Source organism: Notothenia rossii (genome assembly GCF_949606895.1).
Source record: "Notothenia rossii genome assembly, chromosome: 3".
Classification (NCBI taxonomy): domain Eukaryota; kingdom Metazoa; phylum Chordata; class Actinopteri; order Perciformes; family Nototheniidae; genus Notothenia; species Notothenia rossii.
In genome coordinates, this window is record NC_136901.1 from 69,450,563 (window position 1) to 69,472,654 (window position 22,092).

Here is a 22,092-nt window from a genome sequence, read left to right on the forward strand (position 1 = left end):
CTCAGTGGGTCTCAAACGTTTTGGTCACCATGAGAATAAATGAAAAACAGTTATGAAATACTATATGACAGTGAAACAAGAATACAGTTTAAAAGGTGAGTGATTTGTAAAATATCAATAAAGAAAAATAAAATCTGTTTACCATAAATTCATTTTGCTCTCAAACTGCACCAGGTTGATGCATTTAACTTCAATATTTAAAAAAGAAAATCTTCCCGGGGGAGCATGCCCCCGGACCCCCCTAGAGGAGATGAGCACCCCCCCCACTTATAAAATAGCACTTGATTGTAAGAGTTGCGGGTACACTGTATATGTGGGTATCGTATTCCACTGTAGCGCCCGGTACATTAATGGGAAACCCTGTACATGTTCAATACATTTGTAACACTGTACACATGAACGTTTCTTTTTTCGGTTCACCAAAAGAAAATCTCACTCCAAGCTGAACTCAAATGTTGGCAGCCCTGAGCTACCACTCGCTTACACGCTAACCCAAGCCTTAACATTCATTACGTAGCTGATTAAAATCATTAACACATAAATAAAGCTCTCAAATTTCACTTACCGCATTCATGCACCGTCTGTTTTAACTGCAGGCCAAGTCACAATAGTCCGATATATAAGCATGAAGAACAAACGACCACGGCCGGCTTCAAGTTGTGTTTCCTGGATGAACTGACCAGGCAGAGTCCCTGTAGCTAGCTTCACGGAGCAGGTAGCAGAGAGACAAGAAGCTAGCAGCGGCAGTCACTTCACAGAGCCGTCACTCAATGTGACCACGCCCTAATTTATACAAAAACTTTAAGACCTAATATCAATAAAACATGGGGGTCTATGGAAATTGCTCCTTTCTGCAGCCATCGCCTATCGGAGCATCTGGTGCTAGCTAGCCATGATAACGGATAGGCTGAGAGGCTCTGATAACTTCAGCTCAGGTAATGTAATGTTTACACAGTTAACTTTTGTCTAAGTTATCTCAGTGGGTCTCAAACGGTTTGGTCACCATATATGGAAACAAACATTTCCAAGGCACACTTTTATATGATTGTAATGTTCCACAATAGGAGTCGGAAACAGGCCTCAAGTTCTTAGGTTTAATAGCTCCTTTGGAAGCATACAGGTTCATAGGTCACAGGTTACAGGTCGCAGGTTCAACGTCACTCTAGCACTCCACTCACTAACTCACACACAACACAGCAGGGTCAACGTCACACACTCTCCAGCCCTCCCCCTCTGCTCCCCCAACCACAGGCCCGCACACCGACCAGCATTACTGTGCAGCACTGTGATTGGCAGAGAGACGAGGGATGCTTGAGTGACCCACACAGCAGCACCCTATACAGGGTCGCTACATTATTATTCTATCTATTTAAAAAAATCGAATAAATGTAAACACTGATGAAATCATTACAATTCATACGATTGGACATTAAATTAAATGTATACAGTTAAGTCTCATATGGGTGTTGACAGATGTATCCATAGATTTTGTTAATTTTGCCCTCAAAGTGCACAAGATTGATGCATTTAACGTCCCAGGGGCCTCCAGACCCCCCTAGAGGATGTGAGGTCCACCCCTCCTTAAAACATATCCACATGGATAGGATACTAAATAAATGTGCACACTTTTTATATAGTAACCTTTGTACCTCAGCAGGAGGGAGTTAATTAAGTGATCAGTGAAGGGCCTTTATATACTATGAAGCAGCTGTGTCCAGCATTTACTGTAAGAATCACACACATTTATTCAATAATGCAGACTTAATAAACCATCATTCTTTGCTGATTCTGGCTGGAGTGTTAATTGACAGTTACATAAGCTTCAAAACGAGCCACAACTGTGCGCGTGCACGCATGCGGAACTTATAGAATTAGCTACAGTATACACCCCTGGTTATGATGATTTTAGTATTAGTTCAACAAGTCCTCCAACTAATACGACCAAATAGGTTGATTGTTCCGACCCATAATACGAACCACAGCAGCGTTCTCAATCAACGGGAGCGTCAGCCTGTAGACCTTTACGACCCACAGGAGCGTTTTAAATCAACGGTTGCGTCAGTGGTGCAGGGATGATGACGTGTTCAGCGTAATGACGTACAACGTCCTCGACAACTTCTGTAGTCCTATTCAGCCACTTGTAAACAACCATCGTTTTTCAGACACGTATACACTATTCAAAAATGTGGGGTCACTGCTGATGTATTTAATGTCGTAGAACAAAACGTGATCAGTCTCTTCGATTTGTGTCAACCACTGACTAGTGTTAATTTCGGCAGCTATTTTTTAAATGTAGTTTTAGTCATATTTAGTCACCTTCATCCTGTTTTTATTTAGTCAAGTTTTAGTCGCCTAAAAGTCTGAGCACTTTAGTCTTATTTTAGTCAAAGAAAACAGTTACTATTTTAGTCAAGATTTAGTCTACTAAAAGTCTGAGTATTCTAGTCTTATTTTAGTCAAAGAAAACTAATTATTTTAGTCTACTTTTTGTCAATGAAAACTGTTGAGTCTTTTTTAGTCATCAGATTATATAGAACATTTCAGTCAAACTAGTCGAGCCAAAACCAATAATTTGTCATTTTAGTCAAACTTATTTCACAATAAGATTATATCTTGTCCTTATTTGATGAAAAACACAGGTTGAATTATTAAGAATGCAGCTTTGCAGAGAGTATCATAGGTTTGTGGTGTTTTTACCAGCTGTGTTATGGCCACATTGCTTCCCTTCTGATAAAACAATGCATTCGCTTTTTTTCTCCGCCTCATTGTAGCGAAAATGGGCCCACATATCACATCGTTTCTTTCGGTTAACGCGACCACTGCTCCCAAGCCCTGTTGTTGCCATTTTATTTTCTGTTCAATAAGGTTAGTTAGACCATGAGTTAAACCCGAGTCTTCCTGACAGTTCAAAGTTTGCCGCTTGCCCGGGTTGCGTTCCGATAATCCAAAAATCAGCTCCTAAATTCTAACCCTATCTCCTATTCCTTGACCTCTGAGTGAAACGTCACGGGGTTAAGGGATAGTGGATAGGATAATTCAAAAGGACTTAGGAGAAGAGACTGCGGTACTTTAGACTAGAGAATCCGAATGCACTTTCACTATCCAACGTGTTTATGATGCGCCAGCGGACGTCATTGTGTGCGTCTGCTGCTGTGAGGAAACTATGGAAACTACAGTGTTCTATACAACGGACTACAACATGGATGTTTAATAAGAACGAGGGACTCATCTAGAGACTCTGCACCGTGCTGTGATGCTGCTGCTTTATGCTTTTGAACGTGGACAACAGAGAAACATATTCTTCATGACCAAAGTTATAATTGAAATAAAAAAGGAAAGTGAAACTTATGCTCGTCACCCTCTCCCTCCGGTCCACATTAATACAAATGATCCCAATACGTATGATTGTATGAAAATATCTTAAAATAAATACAAATGTATTTATTATAAACGTTAGTCCTTAACACCTATCACTGTGTATCACCATTCAAACATCTTTTAAAAGTTGAACAAACTCCACACAGCTCAGTGAAATGTTGACTTATTTGATCATTTCAGTAAAAACTAACGTTCATATTTCTCTTTTTGATTATAATACTGATGAACGTTCAAAACAAAGCACTTTGGCAACTTACCACATACGTTTTAAAATGCTTAATAAGCACCGTAACTTTCATGATATAATTTCTCCGTCATAATCGTTTGTTTCCGTGAACGGCCGACTGTTGTGTGACGCAAATGCTGCGGCTGCAAGGCATTGTGGGGCAGCATTTTCTCCTCTCCTTTCGGTTAGGGAGGTCCAGTGGTTCCTAAGCTAAAGGACGTTAGAAAGGAAGTTTGAAACCTCCTTTCCTTTCATTTGTAGAATTGGAACGGCACTTAACATGGCTGCCACTGACGTACTTCCGGGTCATTTCACTCGGTTAGGAAGGTTCCTAAACTAAATGGACTATTGGAACGCAACCCCGGTGTAATTCAAATGTACCGCCGCGCGCAGCACAGACACACAGCTGCTGGCCGGTTATGGCTAGAAAGGATCCGTCTAGTGTAAATATGACGTCACGTTCTCGTTGTAATCGGAGCGGCTCGGAAACACATCTACAGCAGTAACATGATGCAACATACACATTAATGCAGCAGCAATATTAATAGAGAAACATCAGACATAACAGTAAAACACTGCAAGGGAACATTTTATTGCACCAGGAGCTATCTTGGGACTTTTACTGCGACAACGTTGACTTGCCTGTGAATACAAAATAAAGCATAGTGTTGGTGATCTACAGTGTTGTCATTCTTCTTTGAACAGCAAGACCGCTAACACCCTATTTCAACAATCTCACTCCCTGTCATTGACATAATTAATAGATAGTTTAGCTTCTCACCATCATTCGCTGTGGCCCACTGATGTTAACGATCGTAACTGAAAGGCTGCCTGCCAAACGTAAACATTCAGCCACGTGACATTCAGTCAAACTCTCGCGAGAGTTTTACGCGAGACGGATCCTTTCTAGCCATAACCCTGCTGGCCAGCCGCAGCACCGGAAATGGAACTGCTGGGAGGAAAACTGACTATCAGACATGTAACGTTATCTTTGATAATATTTCGTCTCCTCATTTTTCGTCAACGAAAGTAAGGAGAGATTTTGGCATAGTTTTTATTTAGAAAACTACATTTTTGTCTCGTCACTTTTTCGTCAACGATATTGCATGTTGATTTCGTTACAGCTATTGTTTACTGCCGTCGGTGCCGTCTCGTCATCGTCTCTTTTTAGTCATGGAAAAAAGGTCGTTGACAAACATATTTCTTCCTAGTTTTAGTCAACGAAATAGTCACTACCACAGACCTTATTTCCAGCTATTTTCCCAAATCCTATGGAGAAATCCCATTGGCTCTGAGACGAGGGAACCGGAAGTGGTCAAATGCTAACTCACTGGAGTTTTAGGACTCGTCACTGCATCACTGAAGACATCCATTTTTTCCTACAGACAAGCTAATAAAGGTGAGTATTAAGATATCAAAAGGATATTTATTTTGGGATATGTATTATGTTGTGTTATTTTGTCGTCTAGTACAGTGACTAAGATTACTATGTTTACCTAGGAATAATGATAGCAAAGCTAAGTTAGCCAAACGCAGAATCAGCTAACGTTAACGTGAGCATGGAAGTTATGTGATCCATCGGTTCATCCGGTTGATCCAAATGTTATCACACGTCACATTCTTTATAACTATATTAAATACTATTTATGGTATTGTATACGTTGAAGAGACATCAGGGGATGTAATGCTGCCGGAACGCTGCTCCGGCACCTAAAACGGGGATGGTTGTTAGCATCTGGTGCTAGCTAGCTATGATAACGGATAAGCTGAGAGGCTCTCATAACTTCAGCTCAGGTAATAGAGTGGCGAAGTCACAAATATTTCCAATGCACACTTTTATATTATTGTAATGTTCCAAAATAAGAGTCGGAAACAGGCCTCGAGTTCTTAGGTTTAATTGCTCCTTTGGAAGCATACAGGTTCATAGGTCACAGGTTCAACGTTATTATTATATCTATTTAAAAAAATCGAATGAATGTAAAACATCGATGAAATTATTACAATTCATACTATTGGACATACAAAAAATACTGTTTAAAAAAGGAGTAAATAGTTAAATATCCACAAAGATAGTATTATTCATATTTTTATAATTTTTTATTATTGAAATGTATACAGTTAAGTTTCATATGGGTGTTGACAGATGTATCCATAGATTTAGTTAATTTTGCCCTCAAAGTGCACCAGATTGATGCATTTAACTTCCCGGGGGCCTCCGGACCCCCCTAGAGCAGTGGTCACCAACCTTTTTAAGCCCAAGATCACCGACCTCGGGCTAGGTGAAAGGCGAGATCTACCTACTGCAGAATTGAGTGAAAAAGATGGCCCAGACAGTGCTTCCAATTTGAGGCCTTTTATATAGGCTAACTGCATCTGAATTACTGTTACAATGAAGGCTCCATAATCAGCTCACAGCATATAGGCAGGGGTAAAGTGCTATGTGCGAGTGGGGGGCGGACCTCACCTCCTCTAGGGGGGTCCTCACCTCCTCTAGGTTCTCACCTCCTCTAGGGGGGTCCGGGGGGATGTTCCCCCGGGAAGATTTTTTTTTAAATATTGAAGATGAAAGCATCAATCTGGTGCACTTTGAGAGCAACATGAAGAGATCTATGGATTCATCTCTCAGCACCCATATGAGACAGAACTGTAAACAGATTTTCTTTTTCTTTATGGATATTTTACAAATCACTCCCCTTTTAAACTGTATTCTTGTTTTACTGCCATATAGTATTTCATACCTGTTTTTCATTTATTCTCTTATTGTTTGTATAACTATAATGATCATATGAAGGTGTACCGCGGAAATAATCTTTTGAATAATTTGTGACAAAACCGTTCTAATCTAAACACTCACTCCTTTAGCTCACCTAAGCCCCTCAGTCTGACAGGGGAAGATCTCCTCCAGCTTGTTGTGGAAACAGCTCCTTATGTCCTTTAGTGCATCTAGCTAACCAGATGCTAACATCACGGTCCCCGCTAGCACCGGTCCCTCTCTCTCCCTCTCTCCCTCTCGCCCTTTCTCTCTATCACACTAAATGTGCTATTGACACACACACACACACACACACACACACACACACACACACACACACACACACACACACACACACACACACACACACACACACACACACACACACACACACACACACACACACACACACACACACACACACACACACACACACACACACACACACACACACAGCCACACAGCCGAGCTTAAATGACACAAGCACACGTGTATTTCCATGCAACTCTCTGATTGGTCTGGTGACTTGCCTCTGTTGCATTCACTGAACACGGGAAATTGCAGTCCTGCCGTCCTCTCTTGTGTCATGATGAGGCTCACATAAAGCACGGTTAATGTATTATATTATTGAGGTGTCTCAAATATATGTCAATCAAGTGGCACCTGCTAACGGGGTGGTGGATGATATGTTTATTTCTAAAAACATATTTTTCAAACATTATTATTTTTATTTGTATTTCTTTATTTCTTTCGCGATCGACCGGTCGACTGGTTGGTGACCACTGCCCTAGAGGATGTGAGGTCCACCCCTCCTTAAAACATATTCACATTAGGCTTGGACGGTATTACGGTATACCAGGGTATTTCGAAATACCGTCGGTATGATTTTCAATACCGTGACGTCACAGACTGTGCGCCAAATCACAGATGCGTTTCATTCTATTACACTGACACAGAGTTTTGACAGGGACGACATTGGTTGTAATGCACAGCACGCGCCAACAGAGGGCAGGGGAGGGCAGTCCGTCTTTCCCGCTCTCAGAGCTCAGCACAGAACTGAGCTGAGCAAGATGGCGGCAGCATTTGCCGGCCCCGAACTCGGACAACTAGTAAAAAAGAAAAATGCCTCTACGCCTGTTTGGCACTATTTTGGGTTTACTCGTCGCCAGTGACTTCATCCAGCACAACGAGAGACAGAGGCACTTCTTTGGGAATGTTTAAGACGGGGTGAGTGAGTGTTGACATTTTTTAATCCTATGCAACTGGTTGATGGTTTTGTAGTCGAGGTCGGACGGTTTTAAAAACGAAAGCATTTACATGCTAAACATTCACGCGAGTAATCCAATGAATCAAATGGAAATACGTTTTTTAACACATGCATGGAATAATATTGCCAAACTAGTTAGTGAATATAGCAAACTTTATTCAATGTATGTATGATGATATATTGTTAACTTAGCTCACTATGGAAACAACGTCGGACATCTACAAACGCGTCCTGTATCCGATCTCAAAATGTGCCATTTGCACAATGTGTCATGTATGCAGCCCTTGTTTTGCACTTGCGCGCACGTCGCGGCACTTTGCGAGCGTCTTCCGGCTCGGGCTGCATTTTACACCGAACATATAATATACTGTTCAAAACATCTATTTGCCGCCGAATGCCACCTCACTCAAGTCGACCCAAGTCATACCGTCAGTGGCGGCTGGTGGAAAATATTTTTGGTGGGGCTGTTGATATAGTGAGTAAAACATTTTTTTTCGGAGAAATGACCCCTTAAATTGGGACTGATACCGTCATATACCGTATACCACGGTATGATGTCAGCAAGGTATGACGGTATGAAAAAAATGATACCGCCCATGCCTAATTCACATGGATAGGATACTAAATAAATGTGCACACTTTTTATATAGTAACCTTTGTACCTTAGCAGGAGGGAGTTAATTAAGTGATCAGTGAAGGGCCTTTTATATACTATGAAGCAGCTGTGTCCAGCATTTACTGTAATACTCACACATTTATTCAATAATGCAGACATAATAAACGACCATTCTTTGCTAATTCTGGCTGGAGTTTGGATTGACAGTTACATAAGCTTCAAAACAAGCCACAACTTTGCGCATGCACGCATGCGGAATTAGCAATACACCCCTGGTTATGATGATTTTAGTATTAGTTATGTGATGATGGAGCATCAACTTTTGGATCAACCAGATATTGACAGATTAGGGTCGTCAATAACAGTCACTTCAAACATGGGACTGACTCTGTATAACCATTTTTTCCCTACTCTTATGATTTTCTTTCATCCTATGTAAAAGATAAAAAAACACGAGTTCATTGTTTTAACAAGATTTTTCACGATAAAATACATGAATCCTGTAAACTTTTTTAGTATAGTATTCTTATTTGTTTTATTCCCTGACATGCAACATTATTAGGGGTGCACCGAATGGGAAATTTTGGGCCGAAACCGAAAATAGGAAACAGTTGGCCGAATGCCGAAAGGCCGAAAATGATTAATAGAAATATATATATATATATATATATATATATAATGTATACATTTTTTACCAATGTTGTTCAGCTGCCTGATTATGGAAAAATACATGATTATGGCAAAACTTAACTTAAATAATAATCACTATTATGGGTCCATAAAACATTTATTCAGCACTTTTGAATGCATACAGTACATTAATTCCAAGTCAAGTGCATTTTCTTTTTTCTCTGTAGGATAACTACAACAAAGTGCATTCAGAACAAAGCCAAGGTGTTTTAAAACTGCATAAACATCTAGGCCTTCTAGACTGTAACAACCAGGCCTTCAACAACAACAAATGCACCTATAAGTGCATGCATACAAATGTGCACACTGGATAAATCCACATGAATGTAACTATTTACAAATGAAATTACAATTGAATTTCAAGAATCTGTAAATAAGGCTGTCTGTCCTCATAAGCAAAGTAGTAAACATTGCATAAAGATACATAAAGTGAAAACTGGATACAACATCCACAATCAATTACAAATTAAATTACAATTTCAAGAATCTGCAAATAAGGTGGTCTGTCGACAGACCACCTTATTTGCAGATTCTTGAAATTGTAATTGGATCCTCATGAGCAATGTAAACAACATTGTATCATTTAGATACCGAAAGTACAATATATTGAACACTGTGCTGCTGTCATTTCCCCCTAATGATAACCTGAGATGGTGAATTATAACTCACAATGAAAATTGTTCAGGAAAGTGGGTATAGAGTAGACATGTAGAACTAGATAAGCTTATGATAAGCCAGCCTTGTCTACTTATTAAGGAAAAGTGGGAGGTTCTTTTTAATGAACAGTAGCTTCTCTGCTTTATCAGCCATAAGTCTGTTCCTCTTCTCATCAAGCACATGAGGCAGCGCTGAACAGTCTCTCGCTGTCAGTGCTTGTGATTTGATCTTACTCCGGATATTTGTCCGGTTGTTTTGATTTCAAGTGGTGGAGTAATCCCGAAGTGGTGAAAGTCTTTGCAGTTACACCCCCTCGAAAAATGTCAGCTGAACACGTTTTACAAATCGCAATCCTCGCCTCTTTCTCTGATATTTTTAAATATCTCCAAGCACCAGACATGTTGGCTGTGAGCCAGCCGCGAGCATGGTCGCGCGCCGTGCTTGTCGCCGCGTTTTGATTACGTCATCACAACAACACTTCAGCTTACCAACGTAACCCTGTTCTCTGACATTCGGTGATATTTTTCCGGTGTTCGAACCCTTTCGGCCGAAAGGGCCCTTTTAACCATTTTCGGCCGATAATTTTCGGTGCATCCCTAAACATTATCTGTGTTTCTGTTACAGATGCCTACTCAAAAAGTATGCCAGACTTGCAAACACAAAATAGGAGTTGCCAGCAGGAAATGCAAGCAATGTGGTGCCAACCAACCCTACAAGGAGAAACTATCCAAGCAAAAGGAAAAGGTTGCACAGGAGTGGAAAGCCACGCAACAAAAAAACCACAGTGTCAACAAAGTTTATGACTCAACCAATCTACTGGTAAGTTTTTTTCTTGCAGATTTCAGTTGTCATAAAATAGTGTGTAAATAATCCCTGATCTTAATCTTTTTATACAAATTGTTAAATTACTTAATTGATGTATACTTTCCAACAGTCGCCCTCATTTACTTTTTTTAAAGAATCCTAATTTATTAATTAAGTTTATGGGAGAAGTACAGACTAGTACATGATTACTGCACTTCATGTAATGTGTTAAGCAACATTTTTGTCACCGTTGCATTTAAATCTGTAAAGGCATAACACATTTTTTTAAACTGATGATAGTGTTTGTACTTGCTGGCGCCCAGTTTTAGTGAAACATTATTTCTTAACCAGAAGTAACATAGTTCAGGCCAGTGGCGATTCCTAGAATCAGAGCTTCAACGTACATTTTTTTCTAATTATATCTTACAAAAAAAACTGCATTTTGGTGTTTTATATTTTATTTTGGACCTTCATGGTATGGAAAACACAGAATTATGTGACTATGGTTTCCAAAAGTAAAATAAATGGAATATCGTACACATTTTGAATAAATGGTCAAGCCAAGAATGTCACAGAATCAAATGTAAAGATCTAAATAATAAATTAAAAATAAATAAAGATACAAAATGTTTGGGCTGAATATAGATAGTTTAACTTTGGCTCAACTCTGCCCAAAACCAGCCAATATTAATATAGTGCTTGAAAGACAATCAAGACCTAGAAAGAGTTTGTATTAATAAAGAGGCACTTTAATGTACTGTAGCTTACCAGAGTCTCTGACTTTGAGCTGTGTTCGACCAGTCATTTCAAAATTCACCTGTAACACCAGCTTTACATCTGAAGTACTTTAGTCAACAATATTTTGAGTTAATGCAGAACTTTGAACCTGAAATGACAGGTTATAGCTTGCTGACATGTTTCAAAGCTAAATGTAGCTTATTCTGATATCTGATTGTGAGAGTTAAATAGACCCATATAAAAATAACCATGCCCATGTAAAAAAACCTCAAAGTGAACCTGAGCTTTTTTTCATGGTGTTTTTTAGGGGCTCCCCTAAAATGGGTCTAAAATCACACCTGGTTAATTGTGGGGTGCCTTCCTCAATGTGCACACGTATCACATCAGTGCATTTTTCACTTATGCAAAAATAAATGGAGTAATAATAGCTTTAGGTGTGTGAAAATGTTTAGAGCTGTTATGTTCACAATATTTCTTGTTTTTTTGTGTCCATTGTGTTCCAGCTCCACAAATGGAAACTTCTTGAGCGGCATCCCATCCTCCTTCTTGCCAAGAGAGGCACAAATGGTTTTGCGGTTGATTGCCTCTGTCCATGGCAAATCGAGACAGAAGATGGTAACAATGCACTTGTTACCATAAAGAGGATTTACGAAAGCCTTCTTAATGGTAAAGTATAAAAATCTGCATGCTATATTTTAAGCCAAAAGTCATTCAGCAATTTATCTGTTAATATTTTTTGTAAATTAATTGCTCACTTATTTGGTTTTAAAATGTAAAAAAAAGTTTTGAATCACTGTTTACCAAGTAGTAAAAATGTCGTTTTGTCAGTTAAAGGGCCCATGTCATGCTTTTCTGGTTATTACCCGTCCCCTTGTGAGTTATGTAGCTTTTCCTGCATGTAAACGGGCTGCAGAGTCACAAACCCTCAAAGTACACCCTGTAGCGTGTAAAACTCTAACACAGAAAAGACCTGTCTATGCTGCCCCAGAACGCCTCGTTGGAGATTTTCTTTTTCCATTGACATAACAGCTCATACATACACACACTCACTCAGCCTTATATTTTCTCAGCCGCGGATCTCCTCTCTCTCACACACACACACACACACACACACACACACACACACACACACACACACACACACACACACACACACACACACACACACACACACGCGCGCGCGGGAGCGGGGGGGGGGGCAGGAGCTCCAACAAGGCGTTTAGGACAGAGAGAGAATACACATACTATACAGAGATGCTTTATGAGAAACCAATGTGGGTTTGGAAAATTGAGCAATGTAAATCTATTTTAGTAGACAATCAACAATGGAATTATGATTAGTAGAAATGGCCATGACATGGGACCTTATAGAGAAGGATGTAAGAATCTAATTATGACATGTTTTTACTGAAAGGATTACTCAAAACGATAATCAATTATAGAAACAGCTTGCCAATCATTTTAAAGTTGACAATGAATCAACTAATAATCACCCTTACTTGTGGGACTATGTTTTTCGTAAAAGCTTAGCAGCATAACTATTGGTGGATTGCTGCACTGGTTTTCTCATCCTAACATTGAAGTCTTAAATGCTTGATTCATAAAAAACAATCAATATTTGTAGTTTCATTTTTAGGTGTAGTTACTCAGATTATAAATGTCTATGGAGGATTACACTTGGTCATTTATTCACCATGTCTATATATTTTTTCTTCTCAAAAGTGACTTTGGCAGTTGAACCAGCAACCAGAGTGGGGGAGATTCCACCACTAGAAATTGAGGGTCCTTCAGCCACACAGGCAGAAATGGCCGCAGACCCAGGATCGGATTCCTTGTCTGTACCTCTCCTTACCACAGAGACTGACACTGTGTTCACTCCCATCCTCACTCCTGTGTCCTCCGGCTTGACTCCTCCTGTGTCCTCTGGCCAATCTCCTCCTGTGTCCTCCGGCCTGACTCCTCCTGTGTCCTCCGGCCTGACTCCTCCTGTGTCCTCCGGCCTGACTCCTCCTGTGTCCTCCGGCCTGACTCCTCCTGTGTCCTCCGGCCTGACTCCTCCTGTCTCCTCCGGCCTGACTCCTCCTGTGTCCTCCGGCCAATCTCCTCCTGTGTCCTCCGGCCTGACTCCTCCTGTGTCCTTCGGCCTGACTCCTCCTGTGTCTTCCGGCCTGACTCCTCCTGTGTCCTTCGGCCTGACTCCTCCTGTGTCTTCCGGCCTGACTCCTCCTGTGTCCTTCGGCCTGACTCCTCCTGTGTCTTCCAGCCTGACTCCTACTGTGTCCTCAGTGTCTTCCTCACAGAAAAGAAGACCAACAAGGAATAAAGTGGCAATTAATGGTATGTGCGGGTTAATTAGTAATTATCTTATTTACATAGACTGAAAACTGTGTTTGATTTTGCACATTGAATTAGTGAAAGAGAGACAAAACAATCATGGGTACAATTACAATACGCAACCTTTTCGTTTTGTTTAGACTTTGCAGTATCAAAAGTCTCAGTGCCATTTTGAACAGTTTAATTGAGCACAATGTGATGTTAGGCAATGTTTAGGAGGTTATCGCTGAACTTCAACTTATTACCATCTTTTAATTCCTTGCAGAATTCATCAAGGGTCATCCACTTTCCCCTACAAAAAAATACTGAGGGAAAGAATCAGGGAGGTTTGTTTTAGAAAATATAAAAAAAAAAAAACAATGACAATAATGCTTCCGTGGAACCAAGTCTTACCTTATCGGATTTCCGTATGCTTTGTTTAAAAGGAGTGTTTCAGTCTTAAGCATGACTGCTAATGTGAATATTGAAATTACAGTAACAATAATTTATTATTAATTTAAGGTTGAGGTACTTGTGTAATGCTTCATGTTGCATTAATGCGTCATGTCCAGCCATTTATTTTTATATTACATTTTTTCTTGTAATCATTTGTAGGTGAATTCCTATTCTTGGCAGTGACATTTAAAAAATAAGTAAATAATAGTTACCCATCTCTTATAATCTTTGAATCATAAATCTATCAAATCACAAATCTATCGATTAGATTTATGATTCGAAAATTATAAAAGTAGAGTAGACATGTGGAGATTATCCGACTGAAGAAAACGTGATCCGTCTCTTAAATGTGTGTCAACCACAGACCTTATTTCCAGCTATTTTCCAAAATCCTATGGAGAAATTGCATTGCTTTTTTGTCGAAGGAACCGGAAGAAGTTTATTTCCGGGTTTAAGGACGCGTCACTGCGGTTGTCTATGGCCCTGCCTGAGCACAACTTAAGTCCTCTGTAAGATGTCAACTTTTGTACACAGAACAATATCCAAAAGTCCTGTTCGTGGTCCTGTTCATTGTCCTGTTTGTTGTCCTCATCACCATCCTGTTCGTTGTCCTCATCACCGTCTTCAATGTATTCCTCCATCATGAGAAAAGACGAGTCCGTGCCAATACAGGTGTAGGTGCTGGTGACTCTGCTCAGTTTGTGCTCCAGAAGGTATCGATGGTGTAAAAGACAGCAGTGCAGTCCCCTGTATCCCTCTTCTGTTGTATCGCTTGGAGAAGCTAAAATAAAGACAAAATGACAGTCTATGTAAAGCAACTTTTAATTAGCATTGCGGTTGGTTCCATATAATTATAATAATAATAATAGTATTCCAAAAATATTAAACTGATGGTAAAAATGCTATTGACTATGTTACAGTCCTTCATATGTTTGAGTTAATCGTACTATTATTTCAAATTATCATTTGATTTCACTGGACTTTTTGTATTTACATGTATGACATATGAAAAAAAAAAATGAAGTTTACCTAAAATCTGTTTTTCTTTACTCAGAGCCATACCGAGGTGTTGGTGATGTGGCAACCTTGCTGTGGATGGTATGTATCTAATCTGAAGTTTCCTTCAGTGTAGCTGATGGGGCTAGCGGAACAGGGGCCAAAAAATAATCTTACCAACCAACTTCATCAACCCTGAGATCACTAACTTAAACATTTTGGGTTCCTCAGCAGTAAATTAAATGTAGTTGATCACATGGGGGTGGGGAGCCATGTCATCAATGGCGCTGAGACACTTTAGGCTCTATCAGACAGCGATTGCGCCATAAAGCAAGACATCCAAGTTCTCTGCCCATCGTCATTCAGACATCCTCAGATCTTCCCATCATGAGCAAAAGTCGCGCCCTAGAAACGCTGTCCGATGGTAACACATAAGCAGGGAAGTAGCCTACATTGGAATAGAAATTAAAATACAATATACAAAGGAGTTTATCCTTGATCAATATTACTAAAGGTTAAATGATTGATATGTGAGGCTGGATGGTATTTAATCTCTTTTGTAATTATTTACTTGTTACATTTGTTCTGAACCATTATACTATAAGTAGTTTTAAATTATTTCTGTGTGCAGTCTTGAAAACGAGCCACAACTGTGCGCGTGCACGCATGCGGAACTTATAGAATTAGCAATACAACCCTGGTTATGATGATTTTAGTATTAGTTCTGTGATGATGGAGCATCAACTTTTGGATCAACCAGATATTGACAGATTAGGGTCGTCCATAACAGTCACTTCAAACATGTGACTCACTCTGTATAACCATTTTTTCCCTACTCTTATGATTTTCTTTCATCCTATCTAAAAGATAAAAAACATGAGTTCATTGTTTTAACAAGATTTTTCACGATAAAATACATGAATCCTGTAAACATTTTTAGTATAGTATTCTTATTTGTTTTATTCCCTTATCTGTGATTCTGTTACAGACTCCTACTCAAAAAGTATGCCAGACTTGCAAACACAAAATAGGAGTAGCCAGCAGGAAATGCAAGCAATGTGGTGCCAACCAACCCTACAAGGAGAAACTATCCAAGCGAAAGGAAAAGGTTGCACAGGAGTGGAAAGCCACGCAACAAAAAAACCACAGTGTCAACAAAGTTTATGACTCAACCAATCTACTGGTAAGTTTTTTCTTTCTTGCAGATTTCAATTGTCATAAAATAGTGTGTAAATAATCCCTGATCTTAATCTTTTTATACAAATTGTTAAATTACTTAATTGATGTATATTTTCCAAACGTCGCCCTCATTTACTTTTTTTAAATAATCCAAATGTCTTAATTAAGTTTATGGGAGAAGTACAGACTAGTGCATGATTACTGCACTTCATGTAATGTGTTAAGCAAAATTGTTGTCACCGTTGCATTTAAATATGTAAAGGCATAACACATTTTTTTAAACTGATGATAGTGTTTGTACTTGCTGGCGCCCAGTTTTAGTGAAACATTATTTCTTAACCAGAAGTAACATAGTTCAGGCCAGTGGCGATTCCTAGAATCAGAGCTTCAACGTACATCTTTTCTAATTATATCTTACAAAAAAAACTGCATTTTGGTGTTTTATATTTTATTTTGGACCTTCATGGTATGGAAATCACAGAATTATGTGACTATGGTTTCCAAAAGTAAAATAAATGGAATATCGTGCACATTTTGAATAAATGGTAAAGCCAAGAATGTCACAGAATCAAATGTAAAGATCTAAATAATAAATTAAAAATAAATAAAGATACAAAATGTTTGGGCTGAATATCGATAGTTTAACTTTGGCTCAACTCTGCCCAAAACCAGCCAATATTAATATAGTGCTTGAAAGACAATCAAGACCTGGAAAGAGTTTGTATTAATGAAGAGGCACTTTAATGTACTGTAGCTTACCAGAGTCTCTGACTTTGAGCTGTGTTCGACCAGTCATTTCAAAATTCACCTATAACACCAGCTTTACATCTGAAGTGCTTTAGTCAACAATATTTTGAGTTAATGCAGAACTTTGAACCTGAAATGACCGGTTATAGCTTGCTGACATGTTTCAAAGCTAAATGTAGCTTTTCAGATATCTGAATGTGAGAGTTAAATAGACCCATATAAAAATAACCATGCCCATGTAAAAAAACCTCAAAGTGAACCTGAGCTTTTTTTCATGGTGTTTTTTAGGGGCTCCTCTAAAAGGGGTCTAACATCAGACCTGGTTAATTGTGGGGTGCCTTCCTCAATGTGCACACGTATCACATCAGTGCATTTTTCACTAATGCAAAAATAAATGGAGTAATAATAGCTTTAGGTGTGTGAAAATGTTTAGAGCTGTTATGTTCACAATATTTCTTGTTTTTTTGTGTCCATTGTGTTCCAGCTCCACAAATGGAAACTTCTTGACCGGCATCGCATCCTCCTTCTTGCCAAGAGAGGCACAAATGGTTTTGCAGCCGATTGCCTCTGTCCATGGCAAATCGAAGATGGTAATAATACACTCTTAACCTGTAACGAAGGTAACTTAAATTGCCCAAAACCTTAAAATCTGGTTAAAAATGTTCAATCGAGGCTTGCTGAATTTTTTCAATCCTGTCTCTGTTGGCAGAATTACATTCAGTATGTCTTGATATTCAACATTAGTATGCAATTCAGGGTGGTCAGGAAGGGTTTTACTGTTTCCATAGATGTGCCTGTCCCAGTTAGACTATAAAGACTTGATAGGGCAACAGACCTTTCGATATAATTATTTCAAACTGATTTGCTTCTGGGTAACGTAACAATAAATACAATGTTGTCAATAGAGATCGTGTTTCTTTCTTCGGAGGGAATAAATCATTTCATCAATTTCTCTCTGGTGCTCCTCCTGGCTTCTCTGGGCTCCATGTTTCTCTTGAAAACAGAACCAGGTATAATCATGAAGCCAAATGTTTGGAAAGATGGAACCAAATCTATACCACAGTGATCATATAACATACCAGTGGCTGCCCATTGCTTGACCTGCAACACCCACTGCTCCGTGTCCTCCAGGGAGATGTTCAGCTCTTGCTTGAGACTCTCAAGATTGTCCACTTCAGTTTGTGCCCTCTGGTTAGAATGTTTAAAAGGAAAAAGTGAATATGCGTTCCAGTTGCTTGAGAAGGTTGTTTTTATACACCATCTCCTTATATTTACATTTTTTTTTTACTGAATTCCTTAATGCACATTAACTGACCAGACAACAACATGAAATGCTAAACACCTGCTCTTCAAGGTTGGCAAGTATCACCTTAGTGTCCCTTTTTCCAAGCGGGATTAACATTATTATTATTATTATTATTATTATACAGAAATTCAGATGAATCAACCTATAGTGCTTTATTAAAAACAAACAGAACAGAGACTTTCTTGGCAGAACATTGTGCCATGGCAGCACCAACATAATGAAATTATTGCAGAATACATTTAATTCAACAACATTTAGCTAAGGATGGTGTTACATTACTACAACATGAAACTAAGATATTCTTAATGTACATTTTGAAATGCAGTATGGACTTCTTACTTTGGCAAATCTCTTTGCCAGTGTCTTGTGGAGACTCTCTCCCTTCCTGTGGTTCCATTGCATGGCCAGCACGGTTATCATATCTGCTCTAGCTGTAAACACAAACACTCATATCAGCTTTACAATGTGGCACTGCTCAACATTTTTTTTTGTTCCCCTACCAACCTGATTTGGTCTTGTATTTTGTTGTCAGAGCTGCCCTTGAGAGGAAGCTGTTAACCTGTTCCACTTCGTCACAGACAGTATTTCCAGGCTTCTGCCACCACACTTCACCTGCTCAGAATCATAAACAATAAGATCTAGATATTTAGTTCTATATTATCATTTCCTGTACTGTACATCTTTAGTTAACATCAGTATCAGAAGCAATTTGAGAAAGTTAAAATGTTCTGAGATTGAATTATGCTTTGAAGCTCTGTTCAATCATTATTTTTACAGTGGGATATATTTACTAAAAAAAGCACAATGGGATTTGTAATCCTTGTGACGGTCTGTTTTGTAACAATTGTCAAAATGTGTAACTATTACAATTATTCCACAGGCTTGCATAGAATATGCTACATGATATTCTTATGTGCACTACAAGTTCTAAAACATTTGAATCTAGGGACAAAACTGTTTAACTTGCATACTGTACCTCACATTTGCCTGTGTGGGCCTTGGTGTCATGGCTGGAGGGAAAGGTACACAGGACCCAAATGCAGAATATCCAAATCCAAAATACTTTTATTGCGGAACTAGCAACAAAGTAAAATTAGGCAAGACAAAACACAAAAATCCCTCTGAACAAAAACCTTCCAACAACATCAATAATCTCACAAAGACAGACAGAAAAACCAGACGGACATCCCGGGGCAAATAGGAAGCCGAGAAGGGAGATTCGGGCGGATGGCCCGGGGGCAAAGCAGAGGCAGAGAAGGGGGACTCGTGCGGACGGCCCGGGGGAACAGCAACAGTGCAGGGAAGTCCGTGGCGGGGAAACACAAAGGTCCGAAGACAGGGGTGAAGGCCTCGTCGGGGTAAATTAGGGGGCCGGGCTCGAGGGTGAAGGCCACGGCTGGGGAACTCGGGGGGGGGCGGGCACAAGGACGGGCAAGAATGCAGCGACGGGACAGCTCCAGAGGGCGGGCAGGAAGGCAGTGCCGGGACAGCTCCGGAGGACGGGCAGGAAGACGGCGTAGGCCGCGATGGGGAACTCAAGGGGCCGGGCTCGAGGGCGAAGGCCGCTGCTGGGGAACTCTGGGAGGACGGGCAAGAAGGCGGCGATGGGACAGCTCCAGAGGACGAGCAGGAAGGCAGTGCCGGGACAGCTCCGGAGGACGGGCAGGAAGACGGCGTAGGCCGCGATGGGGAACTCAAGGCGCCGGGCTCGAGGGCGAAGGCCGGGGCTGGGGAACTCTGGGAGGACGGGCAAGAAGGCGGCGATGGGACAGCTCCAGAGGACGGGCAGGAAGGCAGTGCCGGGACAGCTCCGGAGGACGGGCAGGGAGACGGCGTAGGCCGCGATGGGACCCCTCCGGGGTCAGCTGGATCGCCGGAGCAGGAGCACAGGGATCGGGAGCACTGGGAGCTGGAAATGGCGGAACTCCCGGTGGTACAGGAAACTGAGTCGTCGGGACAGGTGCAGACAGAACCCCCGACGGGACAGGCACAGACGGGACCCTGGACAGAACATGGGCTGGTTTCAGTGGGACCCCAGACGGAACAAGGGCTGGTGTCGACGGGACCGCCGTCGAAACAGGACAAGGTGTCGGCAGAAGAGGCGTCAGCAGGACCCCCAACAGAACCGGACATGGTGTAGGCGGGACCCCCGGCGGGTTAGGATCTGGTGGCAGCGGGACCTCTGACTGAACAGGATTCGGAGCTGACTGGACCTCCGACCGAACAGGTGTTGGCGGGAACCCCGGCGGGACAGGTGTCGGCGGGACACCAACAGAACAGGACACAGAGTTGGCAGGACCCTCAGTGGAACCCCCAATGAAACAGGACAAGGAGTTGGCAGGACCCCCGGCGAGACAGGTGACGGCGGGACCCCCAACGGAACAGTACACAGAGTTGGCAGGACCCCCAGCGGAACGAACCCCCAACGGACCAGGACATTGGGTTGGCAGGATCCCCGGCAGAACAGTAGTCGGCGGAACCCCCAACGGGACTTGAGAAGGGACGGAAGCCAGAACCATAGCTGCTGAGGCCGGTAATAGAACCGGAAGCATGGCTTCTGGGACTCGGAACTAGCAACAAAGTAAAATTAGGCAAGGCAAAACACAAAAATCCCTCTGAATAAAAACTTTCCACAACATCAATAATCTCACAAAGACAGACAGAAAAACCAGAACTTAAATGCACACAAGACTAATCACACAAACAAGACACAGGTGAGGAGGGAGGAGAAAACACAGGGGCACCAGGTGAACACAATCAAGTAATCAGGTAGGAGGGAACACAGAGACAGGAAGCAACAGATAAGACGAGGGGTGAACACAGAGACAGGAAACCAAAGACAGAACTAGACATGACAAAAACACAACACAGACAGATCGTGACACTTGGCGTGCATTACAGAGAGAAAAGGTTTCATCTCTGTAAGTAGTTGGAGCTCAGGGAACTTCGCTGCCATCTTCTCCAAATAAGACCAGTACCTGTAAAGACAACATCAATTAGCTTTTCCAGTTGCATGATGGTAGTAAAAAGATAAACCAGGTCCTTAAAATTACCAGTAAAATCCTTGTAACCAACAATAGCATTTATCCAAATGAATGCTTTCATGCTTTATATCTAGTAGATATAAAGCATGAAAGCATTCATTGCTGTGCAAGAATTAAATAATACGTTTGACACAAACACTTGTTGCAATTGTTATAACTACATGCAAGCAACATCCATACAAAAGAATGTTGCGATCACAACTTCAGCCAGCTCCTTCTGCAGGAACATTGGGTAGACATATACAGTTGCAAGAAAAAGTATGTGAACCCTTTGGAATTACCTGGATTTCTGCATAAGTTGGTCATAAAATGTGTTCTGATCTGCACGTTTGACGTTTGCAAAAGAGCACCTGGATGTTCCACAGCACTACTGGCAAAATATTCTGTGGACAGATGAAACCAAAGTTGAGTTGTTTGGAAGGATAACACAACGCTATGTGTGGAGAAAAAAAGGAACAGCACACCAACATCAAAACCTCATCCCAACTGTGAAGTATGGTGGAGGGAGCATCATGGTTTGGGGCTGCTTTGCTGCCTCAGGGCCTGGACAGATTGCCATCATCGACGGAAAAATGAATTCTCAAGTTTATCAAGAAATTTAGCTGGAGAACTTAAGGCTGTCTGTCCACCAATTGAAGCTCAACAGAAGATGGGTGATGCAACAGGACAACGACCCAAAGCACAGAAGTAAATCAACAACAGAATGGCTTCAACAGAAGAAAATACGCCTTCTGGAGTGGCCCAGTCAGAGTCCTGACCTCAATCCAATTGAGATGCTGTGGCATGATCTCAAGAGAGCGATTCACACCAGACATCCCAAGAATATTGCTGAACTGAAACAGTTTTGTAAAGAGGAATGGTCCAAAATTCCTCCTGACCGTTGTGCAGGTCTGATATGTAACTATAGGAAATGTTTGGTTGAG

The 22,092-nt window shown here is 40.9% G+C and overlaps 1 protein-coding gene across 1 annotated transcript; it reads left to right on the forward strand.

Moving 5' to 3' along the window:
• Nucleotides 1-4,568: 4,568 nt before the first annotated feature.
• Nucleotides 4,569-17,942, forward strand: LOC307034035 (uncharacterized protein). Its single transcript, XM_079672731.1, has 7 exons — nucleotides 4,569-5,003; nucleotides 10,211-10,405; nucleotides 11,632-11,794; nucleotides 12,851-13,465; nucleotides 14,952-14,995; nucleotides 15,882-16,076; nucleotides 17,304-17,942. The coding sequence occupies exons 2-7, from the start codon at nucleotides 10,211-10,213 to the stop codon at nucleotides 17,463-17,465; spliced, it is 1,374 nt and encodes a 457-aa protein (XP_079528857.1). The 5' UTR covers nucleotides 4,569-5,003; the 3' UTR covers nucleotides 17,466-17,942.
• Nucleotides 17,943-22,092: the final 4,150 nt, after the last annotated feature.

Excerpts from the sequence above, each read along its gene's own strand:
- LOC307034035 (XM_079672731.1), top strand. The coding sequence starts at position 10,211 with ATGCCTACTCAAAAAGTATGCCAGACTTGCAAACACAAAATAGGAGTT. Across the intron at positions 11,795-12,850 it reads TTACGAAAGCCTTCTTAATG|TGACTTTGGCAGTTGAACCA; the intron begins GTAAAGTATAAA and ends TCTTCTCAAAAG. Across the intron at positions 16,077-17,303 it reads ATGACTCAACCAATCTACTG|CTCCACAAATGGAAACTTCT; the intron begins GTAAGTTTTTTC and ends ATTGTGTTCCAG.